This window comes from Vipera ursinii (genome assembly GCF_947247035.1).
Source record: "Vipera ursinii genome assembly, chromosome: 4".
NCBI classification, from domain to species: domain Eukaryota; kingdom Metazoa; phylum Chordata; class Lepidosauria; order Squamata; family Viperidae; genus Vipera; species Vipera ursinii.
The window spans coordinates 98,053,797-98,076,919 of NC_139514.1; the positions used below are offsets into that span (position 1 = coordinate 98,053,797).

At 38.2% G+C, this 23,123-nt stretch overlaps 1 protein-coding gene across 5 annotated transcripts in view; it reads right to left on the reverse strand.

The window, feature by feature from the left end:
- Window positions 1–23,123, reverse strand: part of SCEL (sciellin) — a 50,137-nt gene that overhangs the window by 5,576 nt on the left and 21,438 nt on the right. For 2 of the 5 annotated variants that reach the window (XR_014492403.1, XM_083361713.1), the window contains exons 7-14: window positions 21,095–21,154; window positions 18,353–18,400; window positions 16,370–16,429; window positions 13,390–13,449; window positions 10,333–10,395; window positions 8,970–9,017; window positions 4,075–4,137; window positions 2,763–2,810 (exon numbers count right to left, since the gene is read on the reverse strand). Coding sequence is in view for 4 of the 5 variants with exons in the window: in XM_083361713.1 (XP_083217839.1) it covers window positions 2,763–2,810; window positions 4,075–4,137; window positions 8,970–9,017; window positions 10,333–10,395; window positions 13,390–13,449; window positions 16,370–16,429; window positions 18,353–18,400; window positions 21,095–21,154 (450 nt within the window). In the remaining variant the exon portion in view is untranslated. The remainder of the gene's footprint in view (window positions 1–2,762; window positions 2,811–4,074; window positions 4,138–8,969; window positions 9,018–10,332; window positions 10,396–13,389; window positions 13,450–16,369; window positions 16,430–18,352; window positions 18,401–21,094; window positions 21,155–23,123) is intronic. The other 3 variants (XM_083361714.1, XM_083361715.1, XM_083361716.1) reach the window with 3 other exon arrangements.

The following is a 23,123-nucleotide window of genomic DNA, read 5'->3' on the forward strand; positions in this document are numbered from 1 at the left end:
AGTGCACACAACCACCAATGATGACCTAAAGCAGGGGTGTCAAACTGATGGCCCATAGGCCAGATGTGTCACGTGCAGGCCACAACCAGCCCGGCTCCTCAAAGGCAAAACACATCGCAGTACGTCACAATACATCATATGACATGATCGAATTTGACACCCATGCCCTAAAGTGTTGGCATCCTCAGAGAGTCACACTTATCCTGAACCATGATTTCACTAATTATGTGGATGGTAAATGTTCTAAAGGGTAAATGCAGGCTAATTCAGATAGTTGAAAATGAGCTACCGGTATTTGTATTTTAGCCTTCATAAAATAAGATTGCAACTTCTAGTGTCATGTATAGATACAATATTTAACACTTCCTGCTTTTGTCAGAATGCATTTTTTCTTCAAGTCAGCTCAGCTCTTGGTCACCTATATAGTTTTTTAACAACAGTACACACAAGTGGTTTGCTTCTGCCTTCTTCTGGGATGTTTTTAATCTGCCCGCTCTAAACAACCATGTCTAGAAGTGGGGAGAATGATGGGCTTAGACCGTTTTTGCTTTTTAGAGGAACCAACAATTGCAGTAGAAAATGGAGTCAGAGAAACAACCAGCACCCTAAATCTCTCTTTGGAGATGCCTTTGGGATTGCCCAGAGGGCTCCTTACGTATGTTCCCCTCATGGAAAGGTAAAATAGCAGTGTCCAGTGTGTTTTATAGCTCTTGGAGTCAGGAGAGACAGCTTTGCCCAAGCTATGGCTGGAGACTTTCATAAGGATGCTGAGTCCACCCCACCTCCCCTCTTAATCACTTATATAGGAAATGGCTTGTTAAGAGCTCTGGAACATTAAGAACTTCCAGAAGGTCAGGTTTATTACACTGGGTGATTGTCCTCCAACCTGCAGCAAAAGATTTAAGTAAGTTTAAAACTTAAAAACCTATTTTATTTGCAATGAAAGTATATTAGAATGCTGATTATGGAAAGTTTTTAAATGGACAAAAGATAAGATTGACTGGAAAAAAGACTTTGAAAACGTTACAAGAATATTTCCTGCTATTTGTTTAAAATCCTATTAAAATATATGTGGAGGTCTGATTATAAGTATAAGAAATTTCTTCCTTGGAAATGCCCTGGATCCAAGAAAAATGTGATAAAAGAAAGACAATAGTTTCCTATAAGCAAAGCTGAGAATTATTATTATTATTTTTAAAGAAGGAAGGCAGTAGCAAACCAGTGTTATATTATTGCTTAGAAAATTTCACAGATCTGTCCATGAAATTCAAGTACATAATTTGACTTAAGAATATTGTTGCCTATTTCTGGAAATTGTAGCTTAGTGAAGGAATTATACAGATAATAATAGGACTAGAAATAAGTTAATTACCCTCTTTACCCTATTTGCAAAACTAGATTAAGGATATAATCCAAATGCCTGATTTCTTTTGTCATATTAATTAATGAATGAATTCCTTTGGTGTCCTTACTCATCTCTTGGAGGCCTACAAAAATGAAACCAAAACAAGAAAAAAATATTCTTAACACATGTTGCACTTTAGGTGACTTATAATGAACAGGAAGGTCCAACACCAATGCCTACTAAGATATTCAATCAATAGTGCAACTTTGCAGGAATAAGAAAATACTTTTAGAACTAATAATTGCTCCTGACATAATGTACAAATTGTATTGTTGGATTACAAAACGCCTCTGGTATTGAACTGCCTGCAAAAGTGATATATTATCTCAATTCATAGATGAAGCTTTATGTATAAAAGTTTCATAATGGAGGAATTATGTGACTAAAAAGTGCTCAGGTACAGACTCTGGAAACTGAGCAAAACAGTAGGAGGGTTTTCGTGTACAGGTAATCCTTGACTTACAACCACAATTGGGCCTGGAATTTTGCCTGTTAAGTGATGCGGTCAGTAAGTGAATCATCACGTAACCAGACCCAATTTTATTATTATTTTTACTATGACTGTAAAACAAATCACACGGTCCTTAAGGGAAATGTGCAGTTATTAAGCAAATCTGGCTTTTGCTTGTGGGAAACAGGGAAGTCACACATTGTGATCATCTGACCACAGGAAGTGGAAACGTTGTACAAGGGCAATTCGGAAATAAACCTCCGTTTGGTTAAAAATGACAAACACTCACAGGTATAGAACTTTTATTATACACATTAGAAAACTACAACATTACATTACTTTTCGACGTAATCGCCATTCAAAATGAGGGACTTATAACGTTTTACAAAGCTTGAAATTCCTTAGTAGTCACCAAATCTGGGCTATTGGAGGGGGGTTTGATCAAAAACATCCCAACGGAACTGCTTCAAAAGTTAACCTTGTAAGACATTATGACAAGTGCCTCAATCTGAATGGCCATTATGTTGAAAAGTAATGTAATGTTGTTGTTTTCTAATGTGTACAATAAAAGTTCTTTATCTATGAGTGTCTGTCATTGATAACCAAACGGAGGTTTATTTCCAAATTGCCCTTGTAAATGGGAGTTGGTTGCAAACTATGCTAATCATGATCATGTGGCCACTGGGGTTGTGCAGTAGTCATAACTTTGAGGGTGGGTTATAAGTAACTTTTTCAGTATTGTCTTAACTTTGAACTGTTGCTAAACAAATGGTTGTAAGTCAAGGACTACTTGTAGTTGTGATTTTTCTGTTTGGTTTCACATTTTGTATTTTCCTGCTCAAGTTATACCACATTTGTGTCTAACCACAGCAAACTAAAAGTTACAAACTGGAAGTACAGACTTACCTTTGATTGTTTTTATCTTTGACTTCAATGAAACTGTCCAGGTCAGAGCTAGTTTGGGAATACAATAAAGTAAGCACAAGGGACTGCAGAGATTTCAATAATTATTGAGCAGAAGATTTTAATTTATTTTAATGTATTTGTTTTACTATTTAATATTGAATTCTTTATAGTAGCATTTTATTATTGCTTAACTTGAACATTGTTTTTGGCAAAAAGATGGAATATAAATTTAACAATTTATTGTAAATGTGCATTATAGTTACAATGTTTGCAAGGAGAAACTGTATATTCAGTGAAACCTTGATTTATAGCATCTCAGTATAATTAACTTTGAATGCAATAGATCTTCTATAATGATTTGTATCACTTGCATAATGAAGTAATTATGCAAATAAAATAATTTATGATCTTTGTGTGATGCTGTCACATAAGCCAAGCCCAAGAGTCTTCAAACTTGGCCCCTTTATGATTTGTGGACTTCAGTTCCCAGAATTCTTCAGCCAGCATGCACACTGGCTGAGTTGAAGTCCACAAGTCATAAAAGGCCAAGTTTGAAGACCCCTGGCCAAGTCCAACAGACTTTAATCATTTATCTGCTTATACCTAAGTGTTGTCAAACTAAAGCTGTAACTTTCTGATCTACTAGATCAGTGACCCCCAACCTCTTGGGCACCAGGGACTGTTCCGTGGAGAGAGGTTTTCTGCAGACTGGAGGGGGCCTGGTTTCATATGCTGCCTGCATCCTGCAGATGGGGCTTCTCTTGTTTGCATAGCCCCGTTTCTGGAATGCTGCAGCTTGGTTCTGGTCCAGGGACTGGAGGTTGGGAACCCCTGTACTAGTTCCTAAGAGATCTAGGTTGTGGCTACCCTGGAGTCTCTTCATCTGGACCTCTCTCTGGGAAAGCTGTGTGTTGCCCAAACCCGCCCCCACTGTTTCTCCAAGCGCACATTTGATCATAGATGCAAATGGCGCAATGTTGTTTTTTGACTATTTATAGTCCTTCACATAGTGAAATCACATAAATGATGCAAAACACCTCAATGATACATTTTCATATTAAAAAGATATTTGTGAATATCTCTTTGACTTTTACTCCCAATCAGTCCTTTAAAGCAAAGTTTCATTTGTACTGTATGTATTAACAATTCAGTAACAAACTATAGCATTTCTAGGTTTACGAAGGAATGTCTAATAAGATAACTGTCACCAATATTTGATTCATAACATTTTAAAAGAACGAGTTAACTTTTCAGAACTAGATTCATTAATACAATGCAGTTGCCTAATTCTGCTGTACAATGTAGAACTTACAATGTGCCTTTCTGGTTTGATATACGATTCACTTCGATGAGATTCTCCAAATCCTGACATCCGCTAATATGAAAGAAAAACCAAAGTAATTTATTCTACATAGTGTTTGAATTTTGTCTAATACAGAGACAAAGCAGGAGGAGGAACTACTACTCTCTAAAGCCTATGCTTTGATCTTATTACATGAGAGTAACTTTGCAAGAGTAAGAAAGTGTTTTAAGTTTGTGAGTAATGTGCCCACTGATGACTAGTAGAAACTTCTGCTAGAGGTGAAACCCTGAAAAATAACAGGGAGATTGATGTGGTATGAAATATTGTTGCTGATAAAAAAGGTTTAATAATGCATTGTTGCATAATGCATGCTTTGGTACTTGCAAATTTAGTGAAGCCAGAAAATTTCTTATCGTTGGAATCTTCTATGTTTTTTCCCCCTAGATACTGAACTGGAACCAAAACAGAAACTTAACCATGATCAGTTTTAACTTTGATTTTAAAGAAAGTGTCTAGATTATGCCACTGAAAGTAGACAGATAATATAATTGAAATATTGTGTTTTCATTGCTTTTAATATATTACTAACAATATTGGGTTTATCTGCATTGTTTGTTAGCCAATTTAAACCTAGAGAAAGAGAAGAATCCCAAATATAGGTAGTCCTCGGCTTATGACCACAAGTGAGCCCAAAATTTCCATTGTTAAATGAGACATTTGTTAAGTGTGTTTTGCCTCATTTTATGACTTTTCTTGCCATAGTTGTTAAATGAATCACTGCAGGTGATTGTTGTTAAGCAAATCTGGTTTCCCTATTGACTTTGCTTGATCATAGATGCAAATGGCGCGACGTTGTTTTTTGACTATTTATAGTCCTTCACATAGTGAAATCACATAAATGATGCAAAACACCTCAATGACACATTTTCATATTTAAAAGATATTTGTGAATATCTCTTTGACTTTTACTCCCAATCAGTCCTTTAAAGCAAAGTTTCATTTGTACTGTATGTATTAACAATTCAGTAACAAACTATAGCATTTCTAGGTTTACGAAGGAATGCCTAATAAGATAACTATCACCAATATTTGATTCATAACATTTTGAAAGAAGAGTTTTGTTTTGTTTTGTTGAGCGCCAGTGCCGTGACGGGACGACATCCTTTGGAAGCTCCCGAAGGATTGTTGCTTTTCAGCTGTTTGGGGGATCTGTCTGAGTTTCAGACAGATCAGAGCTGTCCTGTAGGGACGGTGAAGAAGGGAGGCACAGTTTTGGCAGCACAGGAGGGATCACAACCTCCTGGAGAGCCGACAGAAGCTTCCCGGACCAGCGGTTGTCAGACGGCCATTGCGAGCCATCACAAGCTAGGGTGGCCACTTGGAAGATCTTGAAAGTAAGTTTGGAGGATTGCCTGGGTGAGAAGATTGAGAATCCTTAAATGCTGGAAACTGGGGGGCGGGGAATAAGAAGAATTTGAAGCCGTGGAGAAGTGGGGGAGGGGAACGGATTTTTAAACTGCTCCTCTCCTGGAACTGCAGTGGCGGATAACAATGGAAGGCAAAAGAAGGCAATGAATCAAGTATCTTGGCTGAGAATACCTTTGAAGCTTAAGGAAAAAAGGGAGAGTAAGTGACCTTCAGTGACAGCTGTTGAACTCACTGATAAGAAGTTTACCGAGTCTTTTTTTTTTTTTTAGTTTGCGGAATGGTGGATTGTTTTTTACTTTGATTTTTTTTTTCTTTTGGACTAAGGCACAGAGACTCTGAAAAAAACAAAGAGCATAACCTGTATGGATTAATTTCTTTCTTTCTTTTTTTTAGATATAAGGATATTTGGCTTTTTCCTTCTCTTTTTCTTTCCTTTTCCCTTTGTACTCACCTTTACTTGTCACTGAAATTCAGATGAAGAAGGGCGAATTTTAATGGTGGAAGTAATTATGAATTGTAAAAAAACTTTATTGGTAGTAATCTATGCCCCAAATGAAAACCAAGAAAATTTCTATTCAAAATTACACCAGAAAATAATAGAATTGGAATTCGAAAGCATATGTATGATTGGAGATTTCAATGCTATTGTAAAGGCCAGGCTGGATTATAATACGACAAAAAAAAAATAAGACCCTAAGGAGAACACTTCCAAAATCTTTTCATAATATGGTGGATGAATTAAATATACTAGATGTTTGGAGAGAAAAATATCCGGAAAAGAAGCAGTATACATTCTATTCTAACAGACACCTTTCCTGGTCGAGAATAGATATGATATGAACATCAATAGACTTATTTAGAGCCTTGGTGGAGCAGTGGGCTAATGCCTCCTTAAGTAACACCAGCTGCCTGCAATTAGTGTAGGTTCGAGTCCCACCAGGCTCAAGGTTGACTCAACCTTCCATCCTTCCCAGGTAGGTAAAATGAGGACCCAGATTGTTGGGGGCAATTAAGCTGACTTTGTAATAATGCCGCTTGGGGGGTGTGTGAAAGCCCTAATAAGCAGGCATATACATAGAATGAAGGCTACTGCTAAGCTTGTAAGCCGCCCTGAGTCTTCGGAGAAGGGCGGGATATAAATGGAATTAAAAAATTTTTTTACAAGTACACAAAATATAAACATAGAAACAAGCATATGGGCGGACCACAACCCAGTCACCATTATATGGAAAGGACAAAAAAAAGAACAATTTGGACATTAAATTAAACTGTATTGAATGAAAAAGACTTCTAGCAATATATGGAAAAACAAATGAATAAAGATGGATTGGTACATGAGAACGCAAATACAATCTAGATAGGAAAAAGATGCTAAAATAGATGGTTTTAATTTGGGAGAACAGAGTTAGATGAAATACGGGAACTGAAGAAAAATGGATTTAAAAAATGTATAGCTACTTATTATATAGGGAATTAGAGGAGGAGCAAGTTAAGGAGTCAATGATAAAATGGATATACGATTGAATTAGATAGATGGCAGCAATTGTGGGAAAGAAACTATAAACTGACAATGGCAACAGCGTATAAAGAAAATGTGTACAAGATGTTCTACAGATGGCATATGTCTCCAGAAAAACTAGCTAAAATGTTTAAGGACAGATCTATGAAATGTTGGAAATGCCATCAAATACCAGGCTCTTTCTATCATATGTGGTGGACGTGTGCAGAAGCTAAAACCTATTGGAACATAATCAAATCATGGATAGAAAAGATGATACAACAACGTATAGAATTAAGACCAGAAATATTCCTGTTGGGTATTTTTCCAGAGAAATATAGCAAAGAGAACACATATTTGATTATTCATATAACCACTGCAGCTAGGATTGTGTTTGCACAAAACGGAAAGGCACTGAAAGCTCCTCCAGAAGAAGAGGTGATCAGGAAAATAATGGAATGTGTGGAAATGAATAGATTAACAATGATAATTAAAGATCAGACAGAGTCAGAGTATTATGAAATTTTGGGAAAATTTTATGAGTGGGTGAAAAAGAGAATATGCTTAAAAGACAGCTAACACTAATTTAGTTGGAAGAAAAATGAGGAGATAAGGATATTATTATACCTAATATAGATTGAAAATCCAAGGAGAGGAGCTGCTCGGACATCACCCCTGAATTGTATCGGAAGAGGAATAGGAGGGAAAAAAGGAGAGGAGAGAGGGAAGAGAGTAGAGGAGGGGGAAGGAAGTAGGAAGGTTGGAGGGAAAGATGAGGAGAAGTGGGGAGAAACGGGAGGGGAGTGGTGAGGGAAAGAGGAGAGGAGAGGAAGAAGAGGGAAGTAGGAAAGAAAGGAGAAAGGGAAAAAGAAAGTAGAGAAGAGGGAAAAGAGAGAAGGAGGGTGGATACAGTGAAAGGGGAAATGGACGAGCAGCACCCAAACTTACGTGTATGTATTTATGTATAGCGATATATTTGTTGACTTGTTTGTGAAAGAAATGGGAAAATAAAATTGAATATATATATAAAAAAGAAAACTACAACATTACATTACTTTTCGACATAATCGCCATTCAAAATGAGGGACTTGTCATAACGTCTTACAAAGCTTGAAATTCCTAAGTAGTCACCAAATCTGAGCTATTGGGGGGGGTTTCGATCAAAAACATCCCAACGGAACTGCTTCAAAAGTTTTTAGGTGCATCTAGCGATGTGCGGGTGAGCATTATCGTGAACCAACACCACACCTGAAATGGTGCCATAGAAAATCCCGCCAAATGTGAAGATGCCAAAGGAGTACTGCTAGTGAAGTTCATGGAGCATGGTTTGACCATCAATTCAGAAGTCTACTGTGAAACATTATGAAAACTCAGACGAGCCATCCATAACAAGCATCGGGGCATGTTGATTTCCGGTGTGGTGGTGGTTCACGATAATGCTCGCCCGCACACCGCTAGATGCACCCAAGAACGTTTGAAGCAGTTCCATTGGGATGTTTTTGATCACCCCTCCCATAGCCCAGATTTGGCGCTACTAAGGAATTTCAAACCTTGTAAGACATTATGACAAGGGCCTCAATCTGAATGGCCATTATGTCAAAAAGTAATGTAATGTTGTTGTTTTCTAATGTGTACAATAAAAGTTCTGTATCTGCGAGTGTCTGTCATCGATAACCAAACGGAGGTTTATTTCCGAATTGCCCTTGTAAATGGGAGTTGGTTGCAAACTATGCTAATCATGATCATGTGACCACTGGGGTTGTGCAGTAGTCATAACTTTGAGGGTGGGTTATAAGTAACTTGTTCAGTATTGTCTTAACTTTGAACTGTTGCTAAACAAATGGTTGTAAGTCAAGGACTACTTGTAGTTGTGATTTTTCTGTTTGGTTTCACATTTTGTATTTTCCTGCTCAAGTTATACCACATTTGTGTCTAACCACAGCAAACTAAAAGTTACAAACTGGAAGTACAGACTTACCTTTGATTGTTTTTATCTTTGACTTCAATGAAACTGTCCAGGTCAGAGCTGATTTGGGAATAAAATAAGGTAAGCACAAGGGACTGCAGAGATTTCAATAATTATTGAGCAGAAGATTTTAATTTATTTTAATGTATTTGTTTTACTATTTAATACTGAATTCTTTATAGTAGCATTTTATTATTGCTTAACTTGAACATTGTTTTTGGTGAAAAGATGGAATATAAATTTAACAATTTATTTTTATTGTAAATGTGCATTATAGTGACAATGTTTGCAAGGAGAAACTGTATATTCAGTGAAACCTTGATTTATAGCATCTCAGTATAATTAACTTTGAATGCAATAGATCTTCTATAATGATTTGTATCACTTGCATAATGAAGTAATTATGCAAATAAAATAATTTATGATCTTTGTGTGATGCTGTCACATAAGCCAAGTCCAGGGGTCTTCAAACTTGGCCCTTTTATGATTTGTGGACTTCAATTCCCAGAATTCTTCAGCCAGCATGCACACTGGCTGAGTTGAAGTCCACAAGTCATAAAAGGCCAGGTTTGAAGACTCCTGGCCAAGTCCAACAGAGTTTAATCATTTATTTGCTTATACTTAAGTGTTGTCAAACTAAAGCTGTAACTTTCTGATCTACTAGATCAGCGACCCCCAACCTCTTGGGCACCAGGGACTGTTCCGTGGAGAGAGGTTTTCTGCGGACTGGAGGGGGCGTGGTTTCATATGCTGCCTGCATCCTGCAGATGGGGCTTCTCTTGTTTGCACAGCCCCGTTTCTGGAATGCTGCAGCCTGGTTCTGGTCCACGGACCGGAGGTTGGGAACCCCTGTACTAGTTCCTAAGAGATCTAGGTTGTGGCTACCCTGGATTTCTTTCCAATTCCTGCATCCAGCTCAGGACTCCACAGTCTCTTCATCTGGACCTCTCTCTGGGAAAGCTGTGTGTTGCCAAAACCCTCCCCCACTGTTTCTCCAAGCGCACATTTGATCATAGATGCAAATGGCGCAACTTTGTTTTTTTGACTATTTATAGTCCTTCACATAGTGAAATCACATAAATGATGCAAAACACCTCAATGATACATTTTCATATTAAAAAGATATTTGTGAATACCGGTATCTCTTTGACTTTTACTCCCAATCAGTCCTTTAAAGCAAAGTTTCATTTGTACTGTATGTATTAACAATTCAGTAACAAACTATAGCATTGCTAGGTTTACGAAGGAATGCCTAATAAGATAACTATCACCAATATTTGATTCATAACATTTTAAAAGAACGAGTTAACTTTTCAGAACTAGATTCATTAATACAATGCAGTTGCCTAATTCAGCTGTACAATGTAGAACTTACAATGTGCCTTTCTGGTTTGATATACGATTCACTTCGATGAGATTCTCCAAATCCTGACATCTGCTAATATGAAAGAAAAAACAAAGTAATTTATTCTACATAGTGTTTGAATTTTGTCTAATACAGAGACAAAGCAGGAGGAGGAACTACTACTCTCTAAAGCCTATGCTTTGATCTTATTACATGAGAGTAACTTTGCAAAAGTGTTTTAAGTTTGTGAGTAATGTGCCCACTGATGACTAGCAGAAACTTCTGCTAGAGGTGAAACCCTGAAAAATAACAGGGAGATTGATGTGGTATGAAATATTGTTACTGATAAAAAAATTTTTAATAATGCATTGTTGCATAATGCATGCTTTGGTTCTTGCAAATTTAGTAAAGCCAGAAAATTTCTTATCATTGGAATATTCTATGTTTTCTTTCCCCCTAGATACTGAACTGGAACCAAAACCATGATCAGTTTTAACTTTGATTTTAAAGAAAGTGTCCAGATTATGCCACTTTAGAAATGAAAGTAGACAGATAATATAATTGAAATACTATGTTTTGATTGCTTTTAATATATTACTAACAATATTGGGTTTATCTGCATTGTTTGTTAGCCAATTTAAACCTAGAGAAAGAGAAGAATCCCAAATATAGGTAGTCCTCGGCTTATGACCACAAGTGAGCCCAAAAGTTCTATTGTTAAATGAGACATTTGTTAAGTCTGTTTTGTCTCATTTTAGGACTTTTCTTGCCACCGTTGTTAAATGAATCACTGCAGGTGATTGTTGTTAAGCAAATCTGGTTTCCCTATTGACTTTGCTTGTCAGAAGGTCGCAAAAGGGGATCACGTGATCCTGGGACACAGCAATGGTCATAAACATGAACCAGTTGCCAAGCATCTGAATTTTGATCACATGATCATGGGGATGGCGCAAACTAACTATGAAAAACAGTCATAAGTCACATTTTTCAGTGTCATTGAAACTTTGAACGGTCACTAAACAAACTGTTGTAAGTGGAGGACTACCTTTGTCAAGAAAAAAAATGTTTATTTGGCTTTACACATTTCAGAAAATATTCCTTGTTTCAATAGCACTATATAAAACGAAATAATAAAGAACAAAAATCACAGCATGCACAAATTATAGTATTGATTAAAAGAGGCTTTTCTCCTTATTTGTAATCAAAACAATTAGGTAAAAATCTAAAATGCATTAACCTCATATTACCAATATAATCAAATAATTTGGCAGCAATTAAAAACATTTTAATCCTTATTTGCAGAAATCAGATGTCAAAAACAAGAATACTGCTAGAGCATAAAAATATATCAGTTTAGCTTCTACACATATCTGTTAAATTTATATCGGTTCACATGTACATGCACACACACACATTTTTACATTTTTTTGTGTGCGTTTGAGTCAGCATTGACTCCTGACAACTGCCTGTCCAGGTCCTTGGAATTTATTTGGTAACAATTCAGAAGTAGTTTGCCCTCGCCTTCTTCCGAAGGCTGAGAGACAGATTGGCCCACAGTCACCCACTTTGTGGGGAGGAAGATGAGAATGGAAATCAGAAAGTCCAAAGTACCAAAGAGTTTGACCTTTTGAGTAAAATGAGCTTAGGAATCATAGAACCATAGGACTGGAAGTGACCTTGGAGGTCTTCTAGTCCAGCCCCTTCCCAAGGCTGGAGTCCTTATAGCGCTTAGACTTCACAGTGCTTTACATCTCTCTCTAAGTGGTTTACAGCGTCAGCATATTGCCCCCAACAATCTGGGTCCTCATTTCACCAACCTCAGAAAGATGGAAGGCTGAGTCAACCTTGAGCGGGAGAGACTCGAACTGCTGAACTGCTGGCAGTCAGCAGAATTAGCCTGAAATACTGCATTCTAATCAATGTGCCACCATGGCTTTTATATCATCCTGGACAAATGAATATGGCTCTTATATCATCCTGGACAAATGAATGTCCAATCTTTTCTTGAAAACCTCCAACTATGGAGCATCCCAGAACTCCAGAAGGCAAACTGTTAACAAGTTTCCATCCATTGCTTCTTGTACTGTTCTCAGGTGCTTTAGAGAGTAAGCCAACTTCCTGTTCTTTGGGGCAGGGAAGGAGATGACAGCTGAGCCTGAGGGTGGGGTCAAATGGATTATCAGTTTGGAATCACTATACCCCATAAGAGACCTAAGTCCAGCCACCCTTGAGGTCCGCTGACTCTTATCTGGTGTCAATATGCCTTGACCATTAGTAGATTAGATTCTTGTGTATAAGTTGCATGACATAAACTCATAATGCCTTTGAACTTTATCCTGGCTCCTAATTTCCTGGGCCTGACAGACAATCCCTGGTAGTACTGGTAGACAGTTATCAAGTCACACTGATCCTTCTCTTCATTAGGCTAGACACACCTAGTTCCCTCAAATGTTCATTACACGATTTAGCCTCCAGACTTCTTATCATCTTAGTTGCTCTTCTCTGCGCTATTTCTTGGGTCTCAGCATCTTTTTTGTATCATGGTGATCAGAACTGCATACAGTATTCCAACTGTGGCCTCGCTAGTGCAGTACAGAGGGATACTTCTTGCGATCTTGATATTATACTTCAGTTGATGCAGCCTTGAACTGCCTTGGCTTTTCTGGCAGCTGTAGCACACTGCTGGCTCATACATAAGTGGTGGCCCATTTTTGGAAATCTAAATCCCTCTCGCAGCTACTACCTATACCACCTATTAAAATCAATTAAATTTCCATGCAGCAGCTATGCCAATAGTGAACCTCAACCTCTTTTGTATGTTTTTTGCCATCCCATGCACTTAATAAAAGTTGTAGACTTAATCATGTGGAAGCAACTGCCAACTTCACTTTTTTAATTTCTCTGTGGATGCCCATGGTACAATAAAGGTTACAGATTCATAAGGAAGTAGAAATTGACTTAACACCCTTAGCCATCATAAGATTCACTAGAGTTTGGGGGAGGAAGGTGGAATAAGGAAGAACATGAAATTTTACAATTTTCTTACTAGATTCAGAATGTAATACAGCTTTCAGATTTGAAACTTACTCCTTTCTGAGCTGACTAGACCTATGATTCACTTCGATGAGATTGTGTAGGTCTTGGGATCTGTTAAGGCAAAAAAAAAAGGCAGTTTGCTGCTTGTATATTTTTGTGCACTTGATACCTGTGGAAAAGAGTTTTCACACAGGATTGGTTATTTGCTTGCTTGCTCCGATCTCTGTGCTCAGGTTTGCACCAGCAAAGAATTTGGGGATACAAGGAACACTGTTCTGGCACTCAGATATGTGAGAAACCCTTTGAAAACCTGTTAGTCCCTTAAATGGAGCCAAGGGACACCTCATTTGTATTTCTCCATGTTTATGCAAGCACCAGGAGAACAGGTAGGCCATTGCATGGCAAGAAGGAAAACTGCAGGTTGGCTGTGGCCTAGTGTTAAGAGATGTACTCAGAAAGGGAATGAAAATGAGGAGTAGATAATGGGTTGGAGTAAACACAGATGGGAATGATAAAACTGGGCTTTTGTATAGAAGGGAAGGCAGGCTACAGCCTAACCCAGGGATAGGCAATCTTGGTTCTTTTATGACTCATGGACTTCAACTCCCAGAATTCCTGAGCCGGCTGGGAGTTGAAGTCCACGAGTCATAAAAGAGCCAAGGTTGCTTACCCCTGGCCTAACCAAAAAGGTCAAAAGATCCTCAGTGCCTAATTAGCTGCTAGTAAAATATCCACAAGGACGCGGTGGCTCAGTGGGTTAGGACACTGAGCTTGTCGATCAGAAGGTCGGCAGTTTGGCGGGTCGAATCCCGAGTGCCGCGTAACAGAGTGAGCGCCTGTTACTCGCCCTAGCTTCTGTCAAGCTAGCAGTTCGAAAGCATGTAAAAAATGCAAGTAGAAAAATAGGGACCACTACGGTGGGAAGGTAACAGCGTTCCATGCGCCTTTGGCGTCTAGTCATGCCGGCTACATGACCACGGAGACGTCCTTGGACAAGCGCTGGCTCTTCGGCTTTGAAACGGAGATGAGCATCGGCCCCTAGAGTCGGAAACGACTAGCACGCACATGAGGGGGAACCTTTACCTTTTACCTTTACCTTTAAAATATCCACTCCCTAAGGTGCTTTCTCCATAGACATTCAAAATATCCACTGTTTTCCAAGATTAATTGTGCTGGCAAAATCACAGCTTAGTAATATAGGTAGTCCTTCACTTGTGACCATAACTGAGCCCAAATGTTGAGCCCAAAGTTTCCATTGCTAAGGAAGATAAGTAAAGTTACATGAGGTTTGCCCATTTTATGACCTTTCTTGCCATGGGCGTTAAGTGAATCACTTCCCAACTGATTTTTCTTGTCAGAAGGTTGCAAAAGTTGATCACATGGCCCCAAGACACTGCAACTAACATAAATATAAAATACATACCAGTTATTAAGCGTTCAAATTTTGATTATGTGACCGTAGGGATGTTGCAATGGCTTTAAGTGTGAAAAACAGTCATGGTCACTAAATGAATGATTGTAAATCAAGAACTATCTGTATTATAGGCCCTTGACCATCAGAACCCTGGATAGTTCCTCTGTCCCAGTTTCAGCTAGTAGGCCACTCTGGACAATTAAGATGGGTGGTGGGTGATCTCAACTCAATCTGACTAACACTTCTGCCTGCCAATTCTGAATACATGCTGCCTATGTTGTATGCTGCCTATGCTTAATGCTTTTCCTAGGCTAACTAGGGTAAATTTGTATGTGGTGTTATATGAATCTGAACTGCTTGTTCTGGAAGATTTCAGCATCTTCAGTCATGATTTCATGACTAAGAACCTGTCCCAAATAATATTTGGTCCAACACACCAAATAGGGAAGATAGTAAATGTAGTTTTCTTTTCAAGTACAGCTATATATCTGGAGGAGATCCATGTGACTGTTATCAAGGAAAATCATTCCTTGAACAGATGTAGATTGATAGCTCATAAAAATCTCTGCAGGTACAGGACTGGTTAAAATAGCTCAGTCAGGCACTTGATAGCTTCCTATACACTACATCCTTGGGAAATCTCCCATATCATCTCTTGGCAATACTGTTTTGATGGCTTGACTGATCTGTAGAATACAGATCACAGATCTGTGGAACACAAAATACAGGTCAGCCTTGGGAATTCAAGTTATTGCTTATTGTTAAAACAAAATTAATATTGTGAATTTAATTTAAACTGTCCCCAAGAACCTCCTTCCTTCTTGTGGTTCCAAGTCCTTTATTTATTAGTAAGATGGTGGGCATGAGTTGTTAATGGAAGCCAGAGATCAGGTTGATACAGAAGATGCTCCCAATGTATCCAAGTTCCCTGAGCTCACTCCTAGTCACTGGACAGCATCCCCTTGGAAGCTCCGTGGTCTGGCTGCTGCTGGTGAATACCAGGAGGTCAATAATAGAGTTCCCCTCATTCAAAACCCTATTGAGGAGGAGCAAGCTGACCTGGCATGTATCATCACAACTTGGGTGACTCCAGAAAGGGAGGCCCAATCTCAGAAATGTGTCCAGCTGGGTTTAAGATTTGGCATCAGCCAAGACCTCAGGGCAGGACAGGTGGGGTTGCAGTGGTCATCTGACAAACTCTCTTGGCCTTCAGGGGTGTTGCGCCCAATGTTTCTGGCTGTGAGGTGCTGTTCCTGAAGCTAGGCTCACAAGATCAGTTTGGAGTGTTGCTACAGGACTGCCTCCCTTTTGCATAACAACCTCCCGGCCTGAGCTGCTGTAATTAATTTTATAATTCATATTTTAAATTAAATTTAAATTAAGTTATCTAATGTACAGACACACAGGGAAAAACATTTTGTGCGCTGATTTTTTATCACAATTAAAGTTTGATACCATTTATTAGAACAGAAAAGATACTTAAAGGATATAAATAAAATAATGCAAGATTTACTCTGGGTTTTGCCAGATGGGGACTGGGATGTATAATGAAAGCTATTGTTTTTAACACTAGATTAGAAATGTAATACAAAGGCCCACTGTGGCTGCAAAACTCACCTCATGTCACTTGGCTCAAATGTACAATTCACTATGATGAAGTCATCCAGATCTTGGTTTCTGTAAAGATGAAACAACAGTAATTAATTTTTAATATATTGTAAAGTTAAACTGATATAAAGGCATAAGGGGAAGGCATAGCTTCCTTCAAGCAAATGGAGTCTTATAACTTTTTCTATCTTACTTACCTTATATGATCTGCAAATTACAGTAGAAACTTGTTAAGTACAGAAGCACTGTATACGTATGAGCATTTTCAAAGCAATAGCAATAGCACTTAGACTTATATACCACTTCACAGTGCTTTACAGCCCTCTCTAAGCAGTTTAGAGTCATCATATTGTCCCCAACAATCTAGGTCCTCATTTTACTGACTTCGGAATGATGGAAGGCTGAGTCAACCTTGAGCCAGTAAGGATCAAATTCCTGGCAGTGGACAGAGTCAGCCTACAATACTGCATTCTAACCACTGCACCACTACAGCTCTAATCTCAGAAAGAGATTAGCAAAGCAGGTTTAAATAGTACAACACTAAGGAGAGTTATTCATATGAATTACATTATAGAGATAGCCAAAGTCAAATACCTAATTGGCTACATCCTACCAAAGCATGTACTCTGTGCAAGTGTTCCTGGCAAGAAAAGAAGGACATAATAGCAATCTTGTCAATGAAGATTTTCAGTCATCCAGGTAGACTATAAAAAGTGGGAAGAAGGGTATCTATCTAACTAAAGCAGAATACCAGCAAATAGCCTGAAACTGCAAAGATGAAATCAGGAAAGCTAAGGCTCAAAATGAACCTAAGACTTGTAATAAATATTTTAAAAATTCAATTTATTTTTAGCATATATAAAACAGAAAGAAGTCAAGGAAATGATTGGACCGCTAATGGGAAAAGATGGAGTGGAACTACTTAATACATTCTTTGCATTTACACAAAAGAAAAAAATAGTTCGACCTATCAAAAGCAGCACCGTGGCAGACAGATTAGGAATAGTAGTAGAAAGTGGTAAGACAATACCTGTCCCATTTAGGTGAGTTCAAATAACCAGGTTCAGATTGATTACATCCTAGATTTCTGAAGAAGCTGAATAATCTCGTAACCACTAAACCATATCTTTCAAAAATCCTGGAGTACCAGGGAACTAAAATAGCAACTAAAATGATCAAAGGCCTGGAGACTAAAACATATGAAGGACGGCTGCAGGACTTGGGTTTGGCTAGTCTAAGAAAATGAAGAAATAGGGATGACATAATAGCAGTATTCCAGTATTTGAGGGGTTGCCACAAAGAAGAGGGGGTCAAACTATTCTCCAAAGCACTAGAGGGCAGGACAAGAAACAATGGTTGGAAACTGACCAAAGAGAGAAGCAACCTGGAATTAAGGAGAAACCTAACAGAGAGGACAATTAACCAGTGGAACAGCTTGCCTTCAGAAATCGTGGGCGCTCCATCCCTGGAGAGTTTTAAGAAGAGACTAGACAGTCACTTGTCTGAAATGGTATAGCTTCTCCTGCTTGAGCAGGGGGCTGGACTGGAAGACCTCCAAAGTTCCTTCCAGCTCTATTCTATTCTATTCTATTCTATTCTATTCTATTCTATTCTATTCTATTCTATTCTATTCTATTCTATTCTATTCTATTCTATTCTATTCTATTCTATTCTATTCTCTACCATAAAACTGGAAAAGAGCAGATGTGATTCCAATCTTCAAAAAAGGGTGGAAAATGGATCTAGGAAATTACAGACCAATCAGCTTGATATCAATATGTGGGAAGATCCTGGAACAGATAATCAACTTAGAAACAAGCAATACCATTATACTTTACATCCACATTGCTTACCAACAGAAATTCCGATTCTAACTGTACCACCCTTCTCTAAGGATTACCTGAACACTTTTCTGCTGTGTCAAGAATGGTGAAAGTAGTACAAATTAATTACTAAATATCTATGGTATACAAGAAGTGAATAGAGACTTACCCCTCCTTGCTGTTATCTTTGACTGCAATCAGACTCTCCAGGTCACAGCTTGTTTAAAAATGACACAAAATCAGTGTAAAGATTTCAAGCAGGTAGAATTATTAATGTACTTTAATTCCTTTTAATATATTTAACATCTGAATTGCAATTCTAGATTCTATCCGCAAGTAGCTATTATTAGCAGCACTGGTTTGTTTTAATGAAAAGACAAGGTATAAATTTAATGTGTATGAATAATATAGCTACATAATATTTGGAAATAAGTGGACAAGGATATGCATGTTTTAAAATTCAACAAGGGACTTCCGGTTTGCCATCACAGCTGGAAGGCAAGCTCCGTCTTCCGCATTCAGTTTGCTTCACTGGAGGACCCTGGAAAGGGTCGAAAGTCACCCTCTAAGGGCGATGAGCAAGGAGGGGAGTCCCGCTTGATCGTGGGAGGACAGCAGCCCTTCTGCTCGATCTGAGGCAGCCCTCCAAACTGGCGGAGGAAAGACTGGCCATAGTAATATGGCTTGTCACTAGGCTGCAGACAGCCAAAGTCAAACTCACCACCAACCACTTGGAAAGCAACACAGATGAAACTGGGTGAGATCCAATCTTCTCTTTATCCTAAGTATTTTCTTTTCCTGTAAAAGCTGCCCAAAGTAGCTTTCCCGCTGTGAGGAGAGAGGGAAGGGAATTTCTATCCCACCCTCTAAGAATAATGGCAACTGACTACCCAGGGGAATTAAAGCACTAAAAGAACAACTTTAATCTAATTGGATTTATATATTCCTGAAACTTGAGGACCACAAATTTTCTTATTTTTATTGAAGACTTTTGCTTTTATCTACAAAAAAGAAATAAAATTGGAAAAAGGATTATAAAAATTTTGGACTTAAAAAACTTTAAATGGCATTGCTGACATCTTGTGGTGACGTTTGGTATTACCACTTGTTATTTCCTAAAAGAGACTTGGTTCAAAGCCCAGACATTAGATAAGACTCTTTTGACCTTGACACCACCTGTGAGAAACTGAGCTGTAAAGAGAACAGCTAGGCTGCATAACTGGCCTATTATGAATGTAAACCTTTACTGACTTTCAGAGTTATATGTGGGGAACTGCCTTCCTATTTCTTTATTTGAGGAACATTGGCTACTATATGAGATGATGAAATACCTTGGACTATAACATCTTGCTTGACAAACAACTTCTACTATAAAGACTATTTATAAACATGTGAAAGAGAGGTCCCATACCTAGTTATAAAATTATTTTTAACATCTGATTTTAAAGTCTTCAACTTAACACATTATTAAAAGAATATGGATAAAGACCAGGAAAAGATGCTTTCCATGTTGAAAGCAATACATGAAACCATTCTTTCAGCTTCTGATAAAATAAGACCTAACATAAAAGAACAAGATGTCAGCTTAGATACACAAACCCAAACTTTGACTACAACCAAAGAACTAACAATGCAGAAGATAACAGAGGAAGTGGAACAAAGAGGACTCAATTGACCAACAAATACAGTTAATGGAAAATCCAGAAAATGGAGTGACAACACTGAAAATGGAAAAGACTTTCTATATAAATCAGAAGAGATTTGAGAAAGAAGAACAGATTGAATGGAAGATATATCAGGGCAATCATGGGGAATTGGAATAATAGGGAGACAACTTAATGAATACAAATGGGCTAGCCCTTCCAAAAATGGCAATTAAATGGTCTCCTTTATTTCAAATAACATATATAATATAGAGGGAGATCTACTGGATGATCTAAAAGCATTGATATGGAAGGGTAGTTGGCAAAGGAAGAAAGCCAGAATTAGGCTGAAGAAAATTAGGGTTTTGATTTATTAGAGGGGATTTCATATTATTAATTAGAGGGTTAAAGGGAGAAATTGAGATAAGGGGAATTTTGGTCATTAGATTTAAAATATTTGGAAATTAGTTGAAAATAAGAATTTTATCTGTTTAACATTTAAAAATTAGACCTAAAAGAAAAATAATAATTATTATGAATATGTTTGATTTATTGACTAACCCAGGCAATATATATATAATGGTTTTGATTTATTAAAGGGGATATTGTATTATTAAGTAGATGATTTAATATGGTGGGAAATAGATAACTTTTAGGAAATAGAAGACTATATTCAAAAAGATAAAATGTGTATTTTGAATATTAGATTCTTTTATGAATTAAGATAAGGGAAATTTTAGTTACCTAAAGCCTGAAAATTATAAATATCAAATGTTAAATTGGAATATTCATGGGAAGCTAAAAATTGGGAAAAATAATAATAGGATATGCATTATTTATGAAGATTGAATGTAAAAAGTAATTAAGATATGTATAAGCTAAAATTTATTGATAAATGTAATAATGATGTTTTTACTGAGCTGATATAAGAACTATATTAGCTTAAATACGAGACAGTAGATGTTAAGGGAAAAAGAGAGGAAATATTTGATGTTGTAACTTGAGATTTGTACTAAAGATTTTTATATGTTATCAAACTATTGATTAACCCAGCCACCACATTGCTTTTTAAATACTTAAATGTAAAATTTGAAAATTAATAAAATATTATTTAAAAAATTCAACAAGGAAATATAAAAGATTGCCTCCTTATCAATGGTAGATTCACATGGTTTTTTTGACCTGGTGGAGTGACAATGACAAGGGAAAATTAAAATAATACTCTTTTCAACATACAATCTCGGTGCTGATTTCACTTAAAGATTTACCTCTTCTCTTCCCATTTAGAAGTATGATTCACTTTTATATAGTCATCCACGTCTTGGTGCCTGCAAATTTAAAAAAAAAGCCAAGGTGATTTATTCTCAATATACTCTGAAATTTAGCTGATAGTTGAGAAGCACCAAGAGTCTCTAATAGCTACATTCTAATGACTGTTGAAAGAAAAATCAGGTCCAATTCCAAGCCGGGAGAAAAGGCGTTGGAAATAAAATGGATGCTAGCTGCTTAGGAAAGAAGGTCAGTTTATTGATGAGCAGAATCAGCAACAGCATGCATTTCTAGGACAGCTGACAAAATGTTGTTGGGAGTAGGTGGGTTTTTATAGATACTTTGGGGCTTTGTTTGAGATGCCTGTTCCCTGTGAAATGTGCTTGAGTGTGCCCTTTTAGTATTCTAATTATTTGCCCAGGGTGGGGAACGTAGATTTTAGGAGTCTTTGTTTTTCTAATCCCATCAGCTCCAGCTTTCTATGGAGCTGTGGCTGAAGGCGTTTTTGCTTATGAATAGGGTGGCCCAGTCTTTCTGAATGGATTACAAAATCTCCATTCTAAATATTAGCCTCTTCAGGTTTCTGCTTGAGGCAGAAAGACTGGGGCTGTTTCTGCTTTTGTTAAGATTTTTTTTCTCCATTTCTCCATTAGGGGAAATATTCTATCCTGCCTCTTTCAATATTCCCCAAAATATTTCATTCTCTGGGGGCAGGGTGGCGGGGTGCTGACTTCCTACATGGCTGTGGATCTATTTTTCCTACTTTTAAAAAAAACTTTACAAGCAATTCACAAGACAAACCCTGCGAAAGATGGTCCTTCCAGGAAATCTTTGAAGATGATAAGGTCCATGTTCAGAGAGTGGAGGAAGGCACAAAGAGAACAGCTACAGTATCCTTTATTTTATAAAGATTTATAAAGATTCAACCAGAAAAAGTGAAGGAATTTTATGAAACGTAAATAGGGAAGCCTCTTCCTGAGGCCACTGCTAGAATTTATTCAAAGTTAGAGTCATGCTGTTGCAATATAAGAGCCACATCTTTTGCAGGTGTGCGCAGTATAATGTCATACATACAAAAGGGATGGACTTTGCGACTTTTGTATGTATCATCTCTCTCTACAGATGGCCCTGCCCTCCTCCTCTTCCACTTTCACCCTCTGCACTCACTTCAGCCATCTGCCATCCCTCTGGTAGATCAGATAAGGAAATAAACATTGCCAGGACTATTGGAACCCTGTGGTAAGATGCCAGACTTTCCCTCTGCCTCCACTTATACTGTACAGAGTCAAGGCAGGGTTATTTGGGCTCTCCTTCTCACAACTCTGTTTTTTCAGGTACAATTGCTGATTCCAAAACATGAAATCAACCTTTTTATTTAAACGTGTAAGCCAGGGGTGTCAAACTCAATTTCATTGAGGGCCACATCAGCATTGCGGTTGCCCTCAGGGGGCCGGGTGGGTGTGGCCAGGGTGGGTGTGGCCTACTGGGTGGGCGTGGCTAGAGTGCGTATGGCCTACTGGGTGGGCGTGGCCACCTCTACATCGTTCGCATCAAGGGTGCCTATGGGGTCCTGGGCAGGAGTGGGACAGATCTGGGGGTCTCTGGCAGGAGGAGGGTCTCTGGGCCAGGGCCAAGGCAGTGGGGGCCGTTCCCTCACTGTTTCCAGGATGGCTTCGCGGGCCGCATGAAACCACTTCGCGGGCCGGATCCGGCCCCCGGGCCTTGTGTTTGACATGTCTGGTGTAAGCCATGGCTGGGAATACGTAGGGAGCCCAGGTCGAACAGTACCAGGTAAGGCAAAAGGGAATTTGTTTGCCTTACACCTCTCCCCCCTCCGTTTCTGGGGAGAAAGCCATTGTTTTCAGGATGAATTGAAAGAGAAAAGGAAGGGAGCCTGAAGATTAGAAGGTCCCTTAAAAGGAAGCTTGGATCTCCCTACCACCTCCCCCCCCCCAAAAAAAAGCTAAATTGTAATCATGAAGAGGATTTTGGATTCTGTGAATTGTTGTTTGGGCAGATATAGGAGGG